The sequence below is a fragment of the Spermophilus citellus genome, assembly GCF_964194105.1.
Source record: "Spermophilus citellus genome assembly, chromosome: 7".
NCBI classification, from domain to species: Eukaryota; Metazoa; Chordata; class Mammalia; order Rodentia; family Sciuridae; genus Spermophilus; species Spermophilus citellus.
In genome coordinates, this window is record NC_138188.1 from 107,271,143 (window position 1) to 107,292,186 (window position 21,044).

General features: G+C 45.2%; 1 protein-coding gene across 4 annotated transcripts in view; it reads left to right on the top strand.

Annotated features, from left to right (window-relative positions):
* Positions 1–3,635: 3,635 nt before the first annotated feature.
* PDIA5 (protein disulfide isomerase family A member 5) overlaps positions 3,636–21,044 on the top strand; it is an 89,341-nt gene continuing 71,932 nt past the window's right edge. The window contains exon 1 of one of the 4 annotated variants that reach the window (XM_081302825.1): positions 3,636–3,787. In XM_081302825.1, the coding sequence (XP_081158951.1) occupies positions 3,743–3,787 (45 nt within the window). In that variant the 5' untranslated portion in view covers positions 3,636–3,742. The remainder of the gene's footprint in view (positions 3,788–21,044) is intronic. The other 3 variants (XM_081302827.1, XM_081302824.1, XM_081302826.1) reach the window with 3 other exon arrangements.

Consider the following 21,044-nt stretch of genomic DNA (forward strand, 5'->3'; position numbering starts at 1 on the left):
GGCTGTTACATGGATCAGTACTTTGTTCTTTTTTTATTACAGAATATGCTTTTTATTTATCTATTTTTCTGTTCAAGGACATTTGGGTTGCTTCCAATTTGCGCTATTGTACAAGTTTGCTGGGGCTGCCATAAGAGAGTAACACAGATTGGGTGGCTTAAACATCAGAAAAAAATATTTTATCCCTCATGATTCTGGGGTCTAGAAGTCAAAATAAAGGTGTTGACAGGGTTGGTTTCTTTGAGGACTTTGCTTCTTGGCTTAGAGAATCATCTCTCCATGTCTTCACATGGCCTTTTCCCTATGTATGTGATCTAATCTTTTATATTTATAAAGGACCTCATTGAACCTTAATTATCTCTTTAAAGCCTCTAAATGCAGTCACATTCTGCTTGGGGCTGGGACTTCAATGTATGAATTTTGAAGGATACAATTCAGCCCTCTAACAGCTTCAATGAATTGAGCTGCTATGGACATTTTAAAATGTGTTTTGTACATGTAGAGTGGTCCAAAGCAGTTGAACCAATTTGCACTCCCATCAGCAATATGTGAGGGTTCCAGTTTTTCTATATCCTAATCAGTTGCTTAATTTTGCAGACAAGAAACAGACCCTTGGAGAAGAGGTGCAAGCCTCACTTTCCCATATGTGGATCACGAGCTTGAGGTTGCAGAGCATGCTGAGGAAGCCTTGTCCCCATCCTGCTTTAGGAATTTCTGAAATCCCCCAACACATTACTTCACTCAGTCATTCATCTAAAGCAGAATTGGGAACTACCTGTGGCTCAGGTCCTGCACTAGGCTCTGAAAGTGAGGTGGTGGGCAGCAGAGAAAGAAATGTATATGTATATGGGAACAACAGAAAACAAACATGACAACTACATAAGTACTTTTGTCCCTTAGTATTATGGCTTGGACATAGGTATTCCCCCCAAAACTCCTGTGTTAATGAGGAAATGTTCAGAGGTAAAATAATTGAATTGTGAGAGCTGGAATCAGTCTATCCTAGTTTGACTGGACTGACTGAGTGGTAACTGTAGGCAGATGGGGTGCAGCTGGGGAGGTGGGCCACTGGGGATCTATCATATAAGGGTTGTCTTCCCTGTGACCCCTTCTTTCTTTCTCTGCTTTCTGGCTACCATGAGGTCAGCTGCTTTCCTCCCCCCTGCCCTTGGGCCATGATGTTCTGCCTCACCTTGGACCCAGATCAATGAACCCAAGGTAGACCCAGGCCTCTGAAACCATGATCTCCAAATAAACTTTCCCTCCTCTAAGTTGTTCTTGTCACGTATTTTCATCATAGCAATACAAAGTCGACTAACACATTTGGTATCTGCTGGGGATTAACTCCAGGAATATTCACAGATACCAAAATCCATGGATGCTCAAATTCCTTATATAAAATGGCATAGTATTTACATATAACGTAGGTATCTCTCCATTACTGATAATATCTAAAGAATGTGAATATTATATAAATAGTTGTTATGCTGTATTGTTTAGGGATTAATAATAAGAAAAAGGCCTGTACCTGTTCAGTACAGACACTTTTTTTTTTTTTTTTTTTTATGTTTTCAGTCTAGAGTTGGAAGAATCCACAGGTGTGGATTCAGACACAGAAGGCTGACTATAGTTGCAGATTGTGGTTAAGTGCTGGACAAATAATCAACAAAACCCGAGCTAGGGAATAAGGAGTTTAGGTGGGAAGGGTGAAAGTGCCTCTAGATGGGTTGTTCTGAAGGGCCTCTCTAAGGAAGGTCAGAAAGAAGAGCTCCCATGGATTAGAAAGCACGCATCAGGTTAAGGAAAGGGAGAATAGGAACAGTTTAAGCCCTGAAGTGGAGCTGCTCCAGGGAAGGGAGGGGCCAGGAAAAGATGGTGTGTATAACTGGAGCTGAGGGGGCCAGGGTGGGGGTGAGGCAGAAGGGGAGGTCTAGAGGGCAGGGGCCCAGACCATGCACAGCTGCAGGTCACAGTAGGATATTGGATTTTATTCTAAGGACAATGGGAAGCTATTGGAGGGCTTCCGGGGGAGAGACCAGAAAAATCCAACTGACTTATCACATAGGGAAGAAGCAGGCACCTTCTTTAGAAGACTCTCACTGTGGCCTAGGTGAGACATGTAAGTGACTTAAAGGCGGGGGCAGGAGAGATATATTTTGGAGGTAGAACTACTGGGACACAATGAGGGATAGGATGGGCATGTTGAGAAGAGAGGTTGAGTCAAGTTTTAACATCTAAGTTTTGGCTTTGAACCTCTAGATGGAGGGCAAGGGACTTTCAGTTATACTCTACAAACCTCTTGACTGTGCAATTCTTTCATCCATCTAACTATTATATATCTCGATCTTTTGGACATAGTAGGTGTCCAACAAACAGATTTTTTTTTTTCAATTGGGGATTGTGGCACATGCCTATAGTCCCAGCTACTCAAAAGGCTGAGGCAGGAGGATCGCAAATTTGAGGCCAGAGTGGGCAGGCCAACAAGACTGTTTCTCCAAAAAATAAAAAACAAAAAGGGTTGAGGGGTAACTTAGTGGCAGAGTGCTTGCCTGGCATGTGCAAGGCCCTAGATTCAGTCCCCAGCACCACTAAAGTAAATAAATATGTTTTTTTTAATAAAGGATGTTTTCTTTTTAAAAAATTTAAATTAAGGTAACATATAACATTAATTAATCATTTTATCGTGTACAATTATTTTAACGTGTAAAGTGACATTTGGTACACTCACAATGTTATGCAACCATTACCTCTGTCTAGTTCCAAAATTTTTCATCACTCCCAAAAGGTGTCCCCTGAATTCAGTAAGCAGTCTCTTCTTGTTTCCTCCTTCCACCACAGCAACCACTAATCTGTTTTCTGTCTCTATCATTTATCTATTCTGGATGTTTTATATAAGTGTAATCACTCATTATGTGTGAGCTTTTGTTTCTGGCTTTTTATTAGCATAATGTTTTTGAGATTTGTCTACATGGTAGCATGTATTCATTCTTCATTCCTTTTAATGAGTGAACACTTTTCCAATGTATCAATATACCACATTTTGTTAATCCATTTGTCCCTTGAGGACATTTGGATTGTTTCTACCTTTTGGCTATTGTAAAAAGTGCTCTTATGAACACTGGTGTACAAGCGTTTGTTTGAATGCCAGTCTTCAATTCTTTTGAGTGTATATATAAAGAGTGTGGATCCAACCGTTTTCCAACAGCTCGATAAAGTTTTTCTGAGGGAAAAAGAAACGATAGGTGGGAGCCTGGGAGGCAGGGATGAGGGTTTTTTCTATCCTCCCCAAGAAGTACTGGACTTTGCCATTTATAAGCTGTGTGATCTGGATCAAATGCCTTAAATTCTCTGGGCTGATTCTTAATCTTTAAAATAGGAGGAAAGAAAATCCCCACAAAACAAAAGCCCTTATTTCTGTATGCTGATGGACAGGCTAACAGCCCCCCGCCCAAACTAATTGCTTCCCGTAAGTCCTTCCTTTTTCGCATTCACTCAAGCTACTACCTGGCTCCGGAAAGTCCACTCGCCTGAATGCTCTGAGAGGTCGCAAACTACAAGTCCCAGCAAGCCCTTCTCCCGGCCACCCCTCCCAGCTGGTGCGCATGCTTTGGCAGACGTGGCACCGGGAACTGGGAGGCGGGGAGTGGTTGGGAAGTGGCCGTGGCTCTTGGCGGCGGCGGAGCTCGCGGGCGGGCGTGGAAGCCAGAGTGGAGACAGGAGGTGGCGGCGGGTAGCGGCGGGGATGGCACGGGCCAGGCCGGCGTGGGGGCTGCTGCTGGCGATCTGGGTAAGGCTGCGGGGCGAGGGTGCGAGCGGGGGGCCGGGCCGACACGTGCGCCGGGCTAGCCGGGCTTGCCAGTCCGCGTTCCCAGCTCCCGGCCCTCCCCGAGGCGCGCGGGAGCTGCCTCCGGGCACCCAGGTCGCGGCGTGCGTGGCAGACAGGCGGGCACCCAGCGGCCGCGCCGGAGAGAGTTGTCCGGGTTCCGTCCCCTCCGAGCGCTCGCTGGCACCGGGGCCAGCGGCAGCCCTGGAGCGCTAGGCTGTAGCGAGGTGCCTGCTACACGGCATAACTTTGCTAGGGCGCAGGTCAGGGGTCGCCCCCAGCTAGGGCGGGACTCTGGTGGGCCGGGGGATGCCCCTCGCCCCAGACTCCGGCTCTCTGCACCTGTGTGAGTGCAGCGTGGGTTGAGGGTGCTTTCCACCTGCACACAGGAAACCTTGTTTTAGAGCCACCCTTGTTCTTGGTTTCGACCCCAAACGGCTAGGAAACTGCGGCTCGCCACCAGGTTCGGCCCCACCGGTCTGAGTGGGGTCGCCACCCCCAGGGAGTTCTCCGACATCTATCCGATGTTGGCTCCAGCTGTACTTTCTAGCTGTAGCGTAGAGTGGCAGGTCACTTAAAGTATCTTAGTTTCTAACCCATGAGACGGGGACAGTCAAGACACCGCCCCCCCGCCCCCCCCCACATATATATACAAGGTTGACGGGAGAGTGGGTTGAGAAGTCAGAGAAGGAAACTGCAAAAATCACACAGGAATAGAGGATGGGTGGGTCAGGGTGCTGGGAAGGGCGAGAGGACTCTGCTCTAATAAGGGGTCCTCTGGGCGTCCCTGGAAGAGGTCGGAATGGGTGTGCCTGGCCAGCTGAGGACCTGGGTTTGGCTCTTGGTGTTGCTGTGGGTGTGTGTGATGGGATGAGTGGCCTTCTGCAACTTTTCCAGAACTTCTTATCTCTCTCATGTTAGTACCATCCTGGCTCCCTTTTGTCCTGAAGTTCCAGGGAATCTCCAGCTCCTGGAACCCAGATTTTGCAGTTTTTTTTTTCTTTTCTTTTTGGGTGTGGCAAGGATAGTGGGAAATGGGAGAAGAAAAACTGTTGGCTTAAACATTTCCATCTTCCAATAACTTGTCTGTCTGGGATCACCAGTGACGAGTGGTCGAGCATTTTCTGATTGTCCGAAGACGGTGGGGAAGAAAACTCTGCTGTGAGGTCTCCATTCTCCTTTCAGAATAGAACCAGGCTGGAGTGAGGCTCTTCACTGTCTCTTCACTGCATCTGGGTGTGTTGCATATCTCTGCCATCAGTTCCCTGGAGGTCTCCAAGCCAGGCAGGACTGAGCAGAGGATGGGGCCATCTCCTCCCTGACATCCATCAGGTCTTTGCCCTAAGATTCTTTCAGGGGGTTCTGCCATCAATGGAGAGCTTGGGAATCCGAAGTTTCATTCAGCAAACATTTATTTTTATTTGTCAACCACATTGCTTGGCATAGGGTTGGATTTTGGGTAGGGAACAAAATATACATGGTGCCTGCCCTCTGGTGTTGCCCTAGGCTGTGAATAAAAAAGAGAAGAGCAGGTGCTAATACCCTAACTAACTGCTGGTAGCTTCCATTGAATGGGGGGCATATATTAATTTAGAGGGAGGTCAGTCTGTTATGATGGTGGGCTGAGCAGCATCTGTAGGGAGTGGGTGCTGTAGTTAGCTAGGCAGTGGAGGCCTGCGGTGTCCTCCTCTGGGCCATGTGGAAGAGCAGGAAGGTTTGTGAGAGCACTAGAAGCTGGGAGTCCTGAGCAAACAATGTATATCTTCTCTTTTCCCTAAAACAAGAGTTGGCTTAGCAGGTATAAGTTGGAGGGAACCTATAGGGACAGTGGTGAGTGGCTACTGGACACTGGGCTGGGCCTCTGTAAATTTGAATGCTATGTGGATCAGATAAGGGCTTCCTGAGTCCCTGGGAGCAGATTGGGTTTCTTTGTTCACTCGGTATTTGCTGAGGACTGATATGTGCACAACACTGGGCCGAGACCCAAGGAATATAAAGAAGAACACTGATCTCCTCCCATCCTTGGATTTACTTCCTGCAGTTTCAGTTACCTGCAGTCAACAAGAAGGGAGAGTACAGTACATTATTTTGAGTGAGATACTAGATTCACATAACTTTATCACAGTATAGTTGTAAATGTTATAATTAGTTAATGCTGTTACTCTCTTACTGTGCTTAATTTGTAAATTAAACTTTATTTTTATTTTTTTTTAAAGAGAGAGTGAGAGAGGAGAGAGAGAGAGAGAGAGAGAGAGAGAGAGAGAGAGAGAGAGACAGAGAATTTTTTTAATATTTATTTCTTAGTTCTCGGCGGACACAACATCTTTGTTGGTATGTGGTGCTGAGGATCGAACCCGGGCTGCACGCATGCCAGGCGAGCGCGCTACTGCCTGAGCCACATCCCCAGCCCCCAAACTTTATTATAGGTATGTGCTCAAAGGAAAAACAGTATAGGTAAGTAAGGTTTGGTACTATCTGTGGTTTCAGACATCCACGAGGGTTATGGAACTATCCTCCTTGGACAAGGGGGACTACTACTGTATAAAGGAGTCTGCAGGGATTTGTGTTCAGGGATGTACACCCACCACATTATAGCAAAAATATGGAAGTGACTTAAATGCTCAAAAACAGCAGTACAGGTATGTACTTCTGACCCTGTTCATACTATGGAAAGTGGCATTTGTCTTTGTCATTTTGGGCCACCATAATAAATATACCATAGCCTGAGTGGTTTATAAATAGTAGAAATCTTATTTCTCACGATTCTAGAGGCTGGGAGTCTGAGACCAGGGTGCCATCATGGTTGGGTTCGGGGTTAGGGGTGGTCTTCCTGGCTGCAGACTGCTGACTTCTGTTTGCATCCTTACGTGACACAAAGAAGACTGGGGAGCTCTCTTGGGTCCCTTTTCCAAGAGCACTGATCTCCCTGATGAGGGTTCTACCCTCACGGCCTAATCACCTTCCCAAGGCCCCACCTCTTAATACTATCATAGTAGAGGTTAGGATTTCATTGTGAATTTTGAGGGGCTACAAACATTCAGCCCATTGCAGTGCTTATAAATAAATGTATTGATTATTGTTAAAATGTGTTAAGCTGTTGATGAAGAGTATCTAAACGTGTGGAAAAATGCCCAAGTATAATTACCGGAAAAGCAGGATATAAAACTGGATCCCAAGGTGGCTGATGTTCCGAGTGTGAAGAATTAGCCGTGCTCCAAATGTTAACAGTTATTATTCTGGAAGGTGGAGTGGTGGATGACTTTCACTTACTTCTTCGCTTCTGCTTTTCATATATTTTCCCTGTGAATATGTATTAGTTTATAATCAGATAAGTTAAAGATTTTATAAAAAGCTCTCCTTGGAGATCTTCCTTTAACCTCCCAGAAACATACTGGAGTTGAGAGTGGCACTGTCAACACCTGAGACAAGTTAGCCCCAGAGCTCCCAGGTCACGTATCTCCGCCCTTGGGAGCTCCTGTGGTGGAGCCCTGTGGGTGACATTAGCCCTGTTCCTCCCTGCAGTTCTCCCTTTCCTGGAGGCGTGCCTGCGGATTGCAATCCAGTCTCTATCCAGTCCACAGGATGGAGAGGTGTCCTGTCAAGGCTGGAGCACCCTCCGTAATTCAGTGGTTCTCAGAAATCAAGCCAACCACCGCAGCTGTGCTATAATCAGGTTTTCACTGATCCACAGACAAATTGGAAAAATAACGACAGTGAATGTTCTTGCTGGTATTTTTTTTTCTCCAAATCTAAATATTTTAAGTTAAAAAACTTGTCTGCTGTTTTTCTGACTTGATGTCCCTATTTTGGTGGGGTGTTTCTGGTGTTGTTTTTTTTTTTTTTTTTTGAAAAATGAAACTGCTGATAGCATATTGTGATTTCCTTTTAAAAAGTCCTTGGTAACATTTATTTTCAGGTGTGTATGATGCATATTTTATTTAAAAATATATTTTAAGCTAGGCGTGGTGATGCATACCTGTAATCCCAGTCACTTAGAAGGCTGAAGCAGGAGGATTGCAAGTTTGAGGCCAGTCTTAGCAACCTAGTGAGACTTTGTCTCAAAACTAAACAGCTGGGGATGTGGTGCCCCTGCATTCTATCCCCAGTACTGAGGAGATATATATATATATATATATATAAATAGCCTGAGATTCAAAAGACTGAGAATTGCTCTCATTCAACCCTTTTATTTTATTTTGTTTTATTTTCCAGTGCTGGGGATGGAACCCAGGGCCTTGCCAATGCTGGGCAAGTGCTCCACCACTGAGCTCTACCCACCCCAGCCCTCATATTTTATGAGGGAATGGTGAGGCTCCCAGAGCGATGAGATTCACAGCTACCCACTTAGCAAGGGCAGAGCTGGAGTAGAGCCAGACCTGCTACATTGTAAATTGGCTTCTTCCCACTCCTGTCCTCTCAGTCCCCCATCTCCCGCCTGCTCCCCTGCTTTGCCCCTGATGGTGACTTGAAGCTCAGACCCTAGGGGACAGTGGGTGGAGGTAGGGGAGACAGATATTTGCCCTGGTCTCTCCTGCAGAGCTTTTAAGGTACACTCACTCAGGTTCTGTACTTCTCTGGGACCATTATATATTTAATAGGCTTTTGTGGGCTGGCCTGGGGACCTTATTGCCATTTATAATGCTGTTTGGAACCTGGAGTGCACTTTTCCCACAGAAATAAACACATTAAGGAGGAAGTCTTAAAACAGAGCCAGTGCATCAGGTGGAGCTGTGGCTGAGTGCCATCCGCGTGACAAGTACCGACTGCTGAGGATTTGGTACAGGGCCAGGCAGTGGGCACCGAGTGACCAGAGAAGGCTGCATGAAATAATGAGTTGGGAGCTGGCCTCATGAGAAAGGCAGACTCCCAGCCCTGTGACCAGAGTGTGGACCCTCCTGTCTGGCTGACATGTCCCTAGCACCTAGCCTAGGCCTGGTGCGCAGGGGTGTGTGTGTGTGTGTATGTGTGTGTATGTGTGTGTGTGTGTGTGTGTTTGTGTGAGAAAGAAAGAATGAATGAGGCAGGCAGGGAAGGAAGCCTCCAAGACTGAGATCCAAGGAGGGAGAGGCCAGGCTTTGAATCTGGCGATGGGTCATAAAGAAGCTTAAATGCCTGGCAAAGCCCTGGGGACTGGATTCTGTAGGTGATGAAGAGATGTGATCAAAGCCGCCCTTTTAATAACAACATCAATCAGGCCTCGTGCTGGGTTGGGTTGGGTTGGAGGGGAGAGGCTGGGTTACTTTTCCAGAACACTTTCATCCTCTTACTTTTCTCCCTGTTATCCACAAGGTAGAGTCAAGTGTGACGTGGTGGAAAGAACGGGCTTTTAGCCAGCTAGACCTAGCTCAGGAGCTCTGTGGCCTTGGGCCCTGCCTCACTTTTCTTGTTGGTAAGTGGTGATAATAATATCCATCTTGCAGAGTTGAAAGGATCAGAAATAACACAGGTTTGTAGCACAGTGCTTGGTGTGGGAAATTGCCTGGCCAGTGGAGCCTCAGCAGCCATTGCAGGCTGTTAAATACGAAGTGATGGAAGGTCAGTGAAGAGGGGTTGGTGGGCAATGGCAGGCCAGGATGGGGGTGTGACATTGATGCCATATAGGGGGTCCTATGGTGCTGGGTTGCTCCACTGAGGCCCTTGGGCCTGCTCTTGACTTGCCTTGCTCCCTCTCCCCTGGCCCCTGTAGAAACACTTGGAGTCAAATGCAGAGGGGCTAAGGATTTAAGTGCACTGTGTTTTTTCTCTCCTTCCTCCTGAAAGTGGATGCTCTCTTGAGAACAGAGATGCTAACCTCACCAGTCCCTGGAGGGTTTCACCCTGGCTTTGTGGTCTGCTCTGTGGGCTTTCTTGTCTTGCTTAGTGCTTGTGGTAGGTTTTGAAGCTAAGTGACAACAGGCCGGAAACAGATGCATTACGTATAATGAAGGCTTAAGTTCTTTCACACTCCTGAATCTCCCCACTGTATGTGTTACCCACCCTCCCTGCATCTCAGGCCCCAGTGAGAGAGGGAAGGAGCAGCAGCGCTCACTGCTGGTGGGCCGATCCATTCTGCAGCATGGGCTGGAGCCTCTGGCTGCCTGTTTGCTGTGCTGTCCAGAATTTTGTAAAACCTGTTACATTTGTAGAGGGCCTTACCTTAGAGTTTACAAGGCTTTTCTACATAGTTCATGTCAAGGTAGTGTTGTGTTCTCTGTTAACTTGGTGCGGTGAGCTGGTTAAGTCCTCTGACCCCAGAGAGGGTTGGACAGAGGTCAGGAGTAAGACATCATTTGACAAGATTGGAGGTGTGTGTGGCCTTGAAGGTGAAGGCGTAGAGGAATAGGCTGGGACACACAGTGGCTCACTTGAATGTTTAAGTAGCCATGCTGGCAGCTGTTTTCCTGGAGTGTCCCTGCAATTTGTTGGTTAGCTCCTGACGGCTGCAGTGCAGGAGGGGCAGCCAGATAGACATGGACTGGCTTCATCCTCCCCAGTAGCTCTAGTTTGCTGTCCCCTCCGACCTCCCTATGCTACGTACCAGTCTGTGAGCGCTTCTCACTGTTAGCTTTGCAATCATGCAGTGGGGGGTTAACGACACTCAGATGGCATGATGTTAGAATAGCCTTTTTGTGACTTTTTATTCCTCAAAGTCACACTGAGGTCCCAGTTGTATGTGCAATTTCTAATTCATTATAGCTTGCCAGGGCAGTGGGGGGAGTATCCATTCCCACCAAAGAATCCTGCAATTCCTCCAGCTCCTTGGTGTCATGAATTAGTGAGCAGGTCCTTTAGTCCCTGTTGGAAGGTGCTATGGAAGATCCAGATGGAGAGTTACAAGTGGGGTTCAAGCAACCAGGTGACCCAGCATCTGAGACCATTTGTGGGCGGGGCTAGAGCCAAGTAGGTGAGAGTGCCCAAGGGCCAGTGGGTTTGCTGTCGTCAGGGGCCTCATTTTGCTATGTTCTGGCCAGAGTATTATGTGTGCCCCACATCAGAGGCCTGTGGACCAGCCTTGACATCCAGTGTGTGTCACAGGTGTGCCCATTCAACAGACACTTCTTTTCCAAATGCATGTTTCCTGTGAATCTGTGAGCCAGTCCCCACACTAAGGTATTGGGGAAATAATGATAAATAAGATCGATACTGTCCCTCTTCCCAGTGGCTTAGTGGGAGAGCCACTGATTAATGATTTCATTCACACAGTAGGTCCTGGAAAGAAAGTATAAGGTAGTAAGAAAATGTGTATCAGGGATCCCTTGCCTGATGCACGGCTTCAGGACAGCCTTCTCTGAGAACTTATGGGCCCTCTCTTAGAATAGCTTTTAAATGTATAAATCAGAACATATAGACTTACAAAAGAAACAGTTCTGTTGAAATAGAATACATATTGAATAATATGATAGCAACTTTGTGATCAAATAATACTTGCTTTTTTGGGGGAGACCAGTACCAGCAATTGAACTCAGGGGCACTTAACCTGAGCCACGTTCCCAGCCCTATTTTGTATTTTATTTAGAGTCAGAGTCTCACTGAGTCGCTTAGAACCTTGCTTTTTGCTGAGGCTGGCTGGCTTTGAACTCGCCATCCTCCTGCCTCCGACTCCTAGGTCACTGGGATTACTGGGATGCGCTACTGTGCCTGGCAATATTTGTTTTTTTTAATTGATGAATCAGACAAGAAGATCTAATTTCAGTGTAGGTATCTTCTGTAATTTTAAGCACCAATGTACATGAACAGTATTTCAGGATATCTGCACCAATTGGGACGTGATTAGAAAAGGTGATTTCTGTTGGTGGCAAAGTCAGACACTGCTGGTAATTGCCACTGTAATGTGCCACCTACTTCAAACATGCAGAAAGCATTCAAACATTCATAAATACATTCATAATAAAAGCTGGATTTCAGTCAGAGGTTGGTAAAAATAAAGATGTAACTTCTTTCCACCCAACTTCATAGATTCCACTGCAAAGAAAAAGGATTAAAACTTGAAAATAAGAGGTGACTTTGTAACCTTTTAATGCAATACTGGGGCAGTGTGTAAGAAGCCCACCTGAGGCCCATCTGGTGCCCTGGGTGATATTTGTTTTTCTTTAGGACCCACACACTCTAGGGTTAAGTAGGATGTGAATGGTTTCCTGTTTGATAGAGAAGAGAAACCCAACAGTTATTGCCCTGAAGGACAGTAGCCAGTTTGGTTTCTAATTCAGCAATATTAACTCAGTATTCTTTCACCCCTCCCAAGCTTTGTCATTTTAGTGGGTCTTTTTTTGTTTGTTTTTGTACCAGGGATTGAACCTTTGGGCACTTAACCTCTGAGTCACATCCCCAGCCATATTTATACATATATATATATATAATCAACTTAGCGAGACCCTTTCTCAAATATATATATATATATGAAATAGATAACAGCAATTTTGTGATAAAATAATATTTGCTTTTAAAAAATATTTCTAATTTTAGATGGACACAATTCCTTTATTTTATTCTACTTTTTTTTTTTTTTTGTGGTGCTGGGGATTGAGCCCATGGCCTTGTGCATGCAAGGCAGGCACTTTACCAACTGAGCTAAATCCCCAGCCCATATTTTCTTTTTTTTTTACTATACATATGAGACAGGGTCTCACTAAGTTGATTAGGGCCTTGCTAACTTGCTGAGGCTGGCTTTGAACTTGCAATTCTGCCACTGGGATTACAGCCATGCCCACGCCTGGCATTGGGTCCCTTATTAATGAGTTAAATATTAACTTTGATATGTGCTCAGTGTCTGTTTTTATGGGAATTAGGTTTTTGGCGTTGGACTTATTCTTGACTCTGGAGTCAGAACTGCTGAGTGAGCAGGATGTGCGGGTGTGTCACTCAAAAGAGATCAGGGCTGGAGACTTTAGGAGAGTGCTGCTTAGGAGAGTGGGTGAGACCTCCTTGGGAGAGTGTAGGGCAGGAAGAGGAGGTGGCTGAGGGAGGACCGAGGAACAGCAGCATGCAAAGGGCTAAGGGAGAGGAGGGTGTGTGAAGAAAACAGAAAGGATGACCAGAGAGGTAGAGAGAGACCAAGAATGTCCTGCCTGGTCTAAGAGGTCAAGCACAAGAGCTGATCTGGTGTGGTGAGAGGGTGCAGGTTGCAGAGGGATGAGCAATGGATGCAGGTGAGGTGGTAGAAAATTCTGCCTATGAATGGAGTGGGGAGTGATGTGGGGTCCAGAGAGGTTATTAAAGGGCGGGTAAGTGATAGAATTTCTCCAGCCTGGCTGTGGATAAAAACCACTTTATGAATATGTCTGACCCTCCAGACATGTGGGTTGATATTCTCAAGAAGGTGGCCCAGGAATCTGTATTACCAAAAGGCCTATATCTAGAGCTGCGCTTTGGCTACAGAAATTTATAATGTCATGTTTTAGTCAGGTTTCCATGGCTATAACAAAATACCTGTGATAGTCAACTTAAAAGGAGGAGAGCTTTGTTTTGGCTCTCAGTTTCATGGGTTTCGGTCCATGCTTGCTTTGCCCCATTGCTTCTGTCCTGTGGTGGCCCAGGACGTCATGGCAGCAGCATGTGGTGGAGGAAACCTGTTTACCTCAGGGCAATCAGGTAGCTAGGGTTGCAATATCCCCTTTAAGGGCATGCCCCAGGGATCTAACTTCCTTCCAGTAGATCCTGCTTCCTGAAGGTTCCACCCCCTGCCCAAGGCACCATGGGCTGGCCCCCACGCCTGTAACACATGGGCCTCTGGGGGACATCCAGATCCAAGCTGTAGCCGGTAACAACATTAGCTTTGCATGGTGGAGAGTGTTTAGCCGGGCACGGTGCTGCTCTGTCCCGAGTGGTGTGCCATGTGTTCCCCTTGCACAACACCTGCTCTGATGTCACGTGGCCTGAGCACACGCTGTTTTTGCTGAAGGGACTTGGGGGATTGCAGGTAGCAGAGGAAGGAGGATCAGGTCATCCCCGTAGCTCTTTGCCATTGGTCGCACTCAATCACGGGTTGGAAGGGAAAGCAGACTTGGCCTCTCGGCTTTGTCCTGGATGAAGCCTAGGGGAGGGAGAGAGCTTGAGCAATATCTGTGACTCTTCACATGGGGGTGCGTAGAGAAGAGCATCGCATCTGTGCTCTCAGGAGTCTGTCGGGGCTCTGGCCATACGGCTTTGGCTTGACCAGAGGCGAGTCTCTTAACTGCCTTGAGCCTCAGTTTTCACATATCTACAGTGGGAGTAGTACCACCTCCCACGCTGGTTGTTTATAGCAGTTTTGCAAACATTTTTACTGTGACTCCTGCAAGAACAGTTGTACATTTTAAAATGTAGTCCAGTATATATAAATAAATACAACAGATATAAAGCTTCCCCTAAATGCTTAGTCTTGCTACCTATGCTACACACTGTGTTTGCTGTTTAATGTCATTTTAAAAAGATGCTGGTGTCACCCAATGGATTGGTTTTATGACTGCTCTTGGGTTGTGACCTGAAGGGTGAAATCATGGTAAACCCTCTCCTTTAGAGGACCGATGGTGATAATGTGCGTCAAAGGGCGGCTGTGCGCTGTGGGTCATGAGGGGGAGGGAGTTGTTATTTTCTTATCAATTAGCAGAGATTTGAGGCAGAGTTGGATTTCCGGAGTGGGAATTCACCTGCTCTTCCTCCTCCCTGCTGCCTAATTCAATGTTCCCTCTACCAGTTCTTCCTCGTTAACAGGCCTGGCACACCGGGTTGGCAGCCACCCAAAGCCCTCTTGGCTCTAAAAGAGGTTTTCCAAAACATTAAAAGCTTCAGGGACTTAAGTCTTGGTTAAATGCACTGCAGTTGCAATTTCAGGATAAGAACCCTGTTTTTATAAGCTCTCGGATCAATTGTACTGCCCCTGACTTGTCCCTGTTGACAGCCACATTTGTGCTGTGGGGGACATGGGGGGAGAGGGAGACTGCACTGTGGAGCCCTAAATATAAAGTGTGCTTTCTTCTTGTTGTTCTTATCTTTTAGTACTGGGGATTAAACCCCGGGCACTCTACCTCTCAGCTTCATCTCCAGCTCTTTTTATTTTTTTTTATTTTGAGACAGAGTCTTGCTAAGTTGCCCCGGCTGACCTCTAACTTGCTATCCTCCTGCCTCAGCCTCCCCAATAGCTGGGATTACAGGCATGTACCATTGCATCCAGCTAAGGTGTTATTATTATTGTTTTTATTTATTTTTTAGGTGTAGATGGACACAACACAATGCCTTTATTTTTATGTGGTACTGAGGATCGAACCCAGGTGCTGCCCGTACTAGGCGAGCACTCTACCACTGAGCCACAATCCCAATCCCTAAAGTGTTATTTTTTAAAGAAAGCAAAATGTAGGTTGAGTATTCCTAATCCAAAATGCTTGTAATGGGAAGTGTTGGTTTCAGATTTTTTTGAATTTTGGAATATTTGCATAGACACATAATGTGATATCCTGGTGATGGGACCTAAGTCTAAACATAGAATCCATTTATCTTTTGTATACCTTTCATTACACGTGGCCTGAAGGTAACTTCATACCTTATTTTTGGCATACTTGCATTTTGACTCTGATGTGGAATTTTCCACTTGAGCTCATGTCAACACTCAAAAAGTTTTGGATTTTGGAGCTTTTAGGATTTTGGATTTTTAGATTAGGGATACTTCACGTGTGTGAGAAATGCAGTCAGCCTTATTTATGGGAACAAATAGTGAGGTGTGTGTGGCTATGGGAATCTGTCTTCTTTATGCTTCAGCTTGGGCACTGGGGTCTGTCCGATTTGGTTCTGAATCACAGCTCACTTACTCCCTCTGTGACCTTGACCAAGGGCTGTAGTTTTGACCTTGAGTGGAAGATTTGGTTGCCACCCTGTGGCACTCTTGGCAGGGGGTGAACCCTTTAGGAGCTGGCTCTAGTGGAAGGAAGTAGGTCACTGGGGCCCTGCCCATGAGGGGGCTCTTGTGTGGCTCCTCCTTCATTCTCTTTTGATTTCTGTCCATAAAATCTGCCATCCACTTCCTTCTCTGGTCATCAGGCTCCCTCACCCGAGGTGGTGGGTCTACCTGATCATAGACTAGAACCTTCAAAACCGTGAGCTGAAAGAAACCTTTTCTCTTGGAGTTAATTATCTCAAGTATTTTGTAATAGTGACAAAAAGCTTAATAATACAGCAAAATCCTTAACTCAGTCTCTTTATAAAATGGGTATAATAAAGTACTTCTTATGCTTGTTAAGGTAATTAAATTAGAAAATCATGTGAACTGCTTAGCTCATTGTGGGTCACACTGTTGTTCTGGTCATAATGGGCTAATCCATAGGTCCTGAATTTTGGAATGAAAGAATCTTCTCTTGGATTCTTCTATTCCAATGCTTTCCCCCCCACCGCACGTTCCCCTCTCTGGGGGTGGTGCTGAGGATTGAACCCAAGGACTGCTTTTACCACTGAGCTACATGCCAGACCTTTTGATTTTTTATTTTGAGATGACATCTTACTAAGTTGCTGAAGCTGGCCTTGACTGTGCCTCCTCTGCTTTATCTTCCCGAGTTACTGAGATTACAGGCATGCGCTACCACGCCTAGCCATTTCCCCCTTTAGTAAGCATAGTTAACTTTCCCAAGTGCAGCTAGCCAGGAGTCCACCCCCACTACACACACACACACAGAAAGTCACTATTTGGGGACTCGTGGTGCTCGTGCTTATTTTGAAGGCTGCCAGGTAGATACTTGAGCATTTGGAAGTGTGGTTGATGAAGTCCCCAATCTTGACTTGCTCTGAGGCCTTCACCTCTGGTGAAGAGTGGTGCTTAGCTGTGAAGTTGATGACTTGCTTAAAATTTGACTTTTAAGGAGCATAATTTACTCATATTTTAAAATTAATGTTCTTTTGTGCATCTTTGTCGTCAAAGCCATTCTACAAGTATTTGCGGGGTGTATGTTGCATATAAAGCATTTTGCAGATTCTATGTAATAGTTTCTGTAAAAAAAGCTCTAAGCTCATGTGGGAAAGTGCCACTGAGCACTTATTGGACAGAGACATATCAGAAGGTTTAGGAATAGGCAGGGACAGCGTTGAGTTCTGAACATCTCTTTTTTTCTTACTTTTGTTGGACATGTTTTTTGTTTTCATCCCCTCTTGTTTGGAAATAGTGCCAGACTTACAGCAGAGGGGCAAGAAAAATACAAAGGATTCTTATATCTCCTTTGTTCGGTTTCCAAGAATATTAGTATTTTATCACATCTGTTTGATCGTGTTCTTCCTCTACATACGTAAAGTTTACATATAATATCCTTTGCCCCCTGAATACTTCAGTACAGTCTTGTACACATGTTTTGTTCAGTGATGGTTTGCACTTCCTAGAAGTGGTTCCTGTAGGTTAAATGATGCATGACTGTATTTCCTAAAGTGCAGGGACATGCTTTCATAACCACACTGTAGCAGTTAAAATCAGGAAGGTAGTACAATGGCCCCTCGGTATCTTTGGGGGATTGGTTCCAGGAACCCCTACAGATAACAAAATTCATGGATGCCCAGGTTCCTTAAATAAGATGGTGCAGTACTTGCCTAAAAGCTACACATACAGTTTATGACATCATCATCTCTAGCTCACTGGTAATGCCTGGTTCAGTTGAAAATGCTTTGTAAATAGTTGTTAGGTTATACTGTTTAGGAATCATAATAAGAAAAATAAGTATTCCTGTTCAATATAGATGAAAATCAAAATTTGTTTTTCCATCCGAAGTTGGTTGAATATATAGATGAGGAATCCACAGATACAGAGGGACTCCACAGATTCAGTACTCAGTTCAAATCACACATTGCATTTAGTTGTTGTTCTTTAGTTAAGTTTAACTTGGAACAGTGCTTAGTCTTTTGTGGCCATGACATTTTTGAAGAATTTTTCTCAGTTTGGTTTTTGATGGTTTTTTCCATTAGGTGCATTATAGCAGGAGGCACATGATGTCAATTTGACCCATCACTGGTGGTGGTAACACTGGCCCTTTAGTTGAGGGGTTTCTTGCCTGTTTATCCACTGTAAAGTTGTATTTTCTGTGGGGAGATACTTTGAGACTGTTATTTCCATAACAGTAGCCAAGTGGCTACTGTTTATATATTTAAATTGGATACTTATTATGGCAAGTTGGAAGATTAGAGAAAGGGAAAGACTATATAGTATCCAAGGACAAAACCTTGCATTTTTTTCCCCTTACCAGTTTTTTTCCAAGTGTAATTTTGTTTGCTTATGGTTGTGGTCACACCATGTGTATTTTGAATTCTGCTTTTCAAAAATTTAACATTAAGGCAAATATCTTTTGCATTGCACCATCTTTGGAAGCATGTCTGTATTAGTTTCCACTTTGTATAACCATTCCTCTGCTGATGGACATTTGGGTTGTTTACAGGTCTTGACTCTTCCAAATAGGGTTGTATGCGTCATTTCTGTGTCAGAACTTCTGCTAATTTCCTCAAGGCAGATTCCCAGAAGTGGAATTATAAAATCAAAGAGTACAAATATTTTCAAGATACCTGATGCATTATGTCAATTAGCTTCCCAAAAGAATTGTGTAGTTTATGTGTTTGCCACAGTATATGGCAGTTGGACCCCATATTTTAAGAGATCAACTAATGGTGCTTCTTAATCTTTTTTTTTTTTAAATTGTAGCCCACCAATGAAGATATGTGTTGAGATTAATTTCCTGGATTTTGAATTATGAGAGCATTGGTATTTATTTCCAAAGATAAATTATAGTACAATGTAGCCCATTACTCTTTTCAAGTGGTAACGTTGTTCCCCAGCAGTGGAATGAGCTCTGAGGTCTTAGAGATGGCAGTATCTAGGGAAGATCCTTCAGGCTGGAGAGGGATTTGAGATCTCATGTGTGAGGGCTTGGGGTATTTCACCTGGAGGGTCCTACAAGGGGATGTATTTGCCATCTTTAGAGTGTGATTGCCTGGTAGTTGGTGTGGGAAGTGGAGGAATTTAAACATTTTAGTGATTGGAGCTGTCCAAGATGAAATGGGTAGGACAGAGGATGTGGATTTATAAGTATTAACACATCAAGATCCCACAGCCTTCTGGGTCCAACTGAGTCTAGCCATCTCAGGTGATTTTGAGTCCTTGGCTCATCTGAAGATGACATGTGAGAGGATTTCTATATAGGGAAACCAATCAGCCCAACTCAAAAGCATTCACTTACAAGAGACATCCTGGCCTGAGTCTCCTGGAGGGTCCCTTTAATAGAAAAAGGAGACTGGAGAGTTAATTGTCTTGACATTTGTGGGTAGCTGTTATGAGATGGCCAAGATACCCGATAATAATAGGGTCAGGGAAAACCTGGAGACTTGGGAGGAACACAGGGCAGATCAATCCCTTGTCAATCTCTCTGTCTCCTTCCTTATAAACAATTTATCTAAAGTATAATGCAAGATTTGATGCCTTAGGCACTTTGAAGTATCCCCACTGAAACAGATGTTAATATTTCTTTCTAGTTAAGGCTTTTGTTTGAGTAGGTATTCTAATCTATCTGTATATGGGCCAGAAGATCCAGAATAATAGTGCCTTAAAAAGACTATTTATTTTACTCCTATAGAAGGGATGTTGCTGGGCCAGTGTATCCCTGGGTGATGTTGGGGAGACAGTCTTTCTCTGTTGTTAACTCCACATCTTTAGTAAGTCCTTCTCATGGTCTCAAGGTGGCTTCTTGATTTTTGGCTGTCTTGTCTAAATTCCAGCAGGAGGAAGAAGGAAGGGACTAAGAAGACTTATATCAGATGTCTATTAGGGAGAGTTCCTGAAAGTGACCATGAACACCTGGGCCTACATTCCAGGGACTGGAATTTTGCCATATGGCCACACTTGCTCCAAGGGAGACTGAGAAGTGAGGCTTTTATTGTGGGTAGCCACATGCCCAGGGAATCAGTAGCTTCTTCACAAGATGCGGTCACCTCTGGTAGCCTTCAAGTCAAGTGTCCCAGAAGTCACAGTAGGAAAGAAACTTTGGAAGTCACTTTGAGCACCCCCATTTTCCAGAGGAGGAAACCAAGATTTCAAGGAGAGATGACTGGTCCACAGTTGGAGCCAGTAACTATCAAGGTCAGAATTAAACTTGGGTTTGACTCCCAAGTACATTGCTCTGTCTCCAAATCCTGAGCTCTAAGTTCTCATCTAGCCCAAGTCCTCTGACTTTGGGTTCAGACCTCATCTGTTTTTAACCTTTTCCTTGAGTCCCTTCACCACTAGCTTCTTCAGCTTCTAGACTTTTAGAGTCTGACATTTCAAAGCTATTTTGAGCAAAATGTGGGTTAAACTAAATTAAACCAGTTTCTTCACAGCTCCCAGCATGAGAAGGGTACCTTTTTTCAGGTGACAGAGCACTAAAAAGGTCAAGTTGCTGCCCACCTCCACCCTTTCTCCTAAATGTTAAATTTCTGTCCCCAAATCTTCCTTTGTTAGCAAGCCACTTTTACGAAATTAACTGTCTCTGGCTTCAGGATCTGCAGCAGAAAGTAAATCTATAATGACAGACGGCTTTGCTGGTTACAGCGAATATGAGGGCGCTGGCACACACCCCGGAGACAGAGCTTTTTAAAGCAGAGGGTGTAACGTGCATGGGCTGTTCTCCCTGATTATTCTCCACAACTGTACGACTCTTTAATTCTGGTGGTGATGGTGGGTGGGTAGCCGGCTCATTCGGCTGATGGAAGAGTGTGTGCCATGTGCACAATTTGGGAGTGGGCATGAGGCCAGGGCGAGGTGGAAAGGAAAGAGTGCCCATTCCTGGACGTGGTCTCTGGGTTCAGATCTGGAGAAATTTCCACATGTAGGATCTTAATGCTTTGTCCCTGAGGCCCCTGGCAGACCCCAGGATCATCTGGGCTTGCCCCAAACAGGTTTAGTGTAAATTCCACTGGGGACCTCCTTGCCATGGTTCTGGGGGATGTGGGCTTCTCCTGGTTATGAGGACAGGACCTACCTAGGCAGGAGCTGGTGGTCTCTTCTGCTCGCCTACTGTGAGACCCTGGTACTGTAACCTCAGAGCCTCTGTCTCCTTATCTGTAGAGAGCACCCAGTGAGCACCCACTCCCTGGGCTATGATGAGAGGTCAAAGAGCCAATGCACGTGATTCCTGGAAAGCACACTCCAAATGTGCTGGGCGACCTCTCGATCTGGGTCGCTGTGCAGTTGGCTGACGCCACCAGGCTCTTTGGTGCTAAATGTGCGTACGTGTGTGCTCCTTCCTGCCTGGACCTGCTATTTTGCCTGATTGCA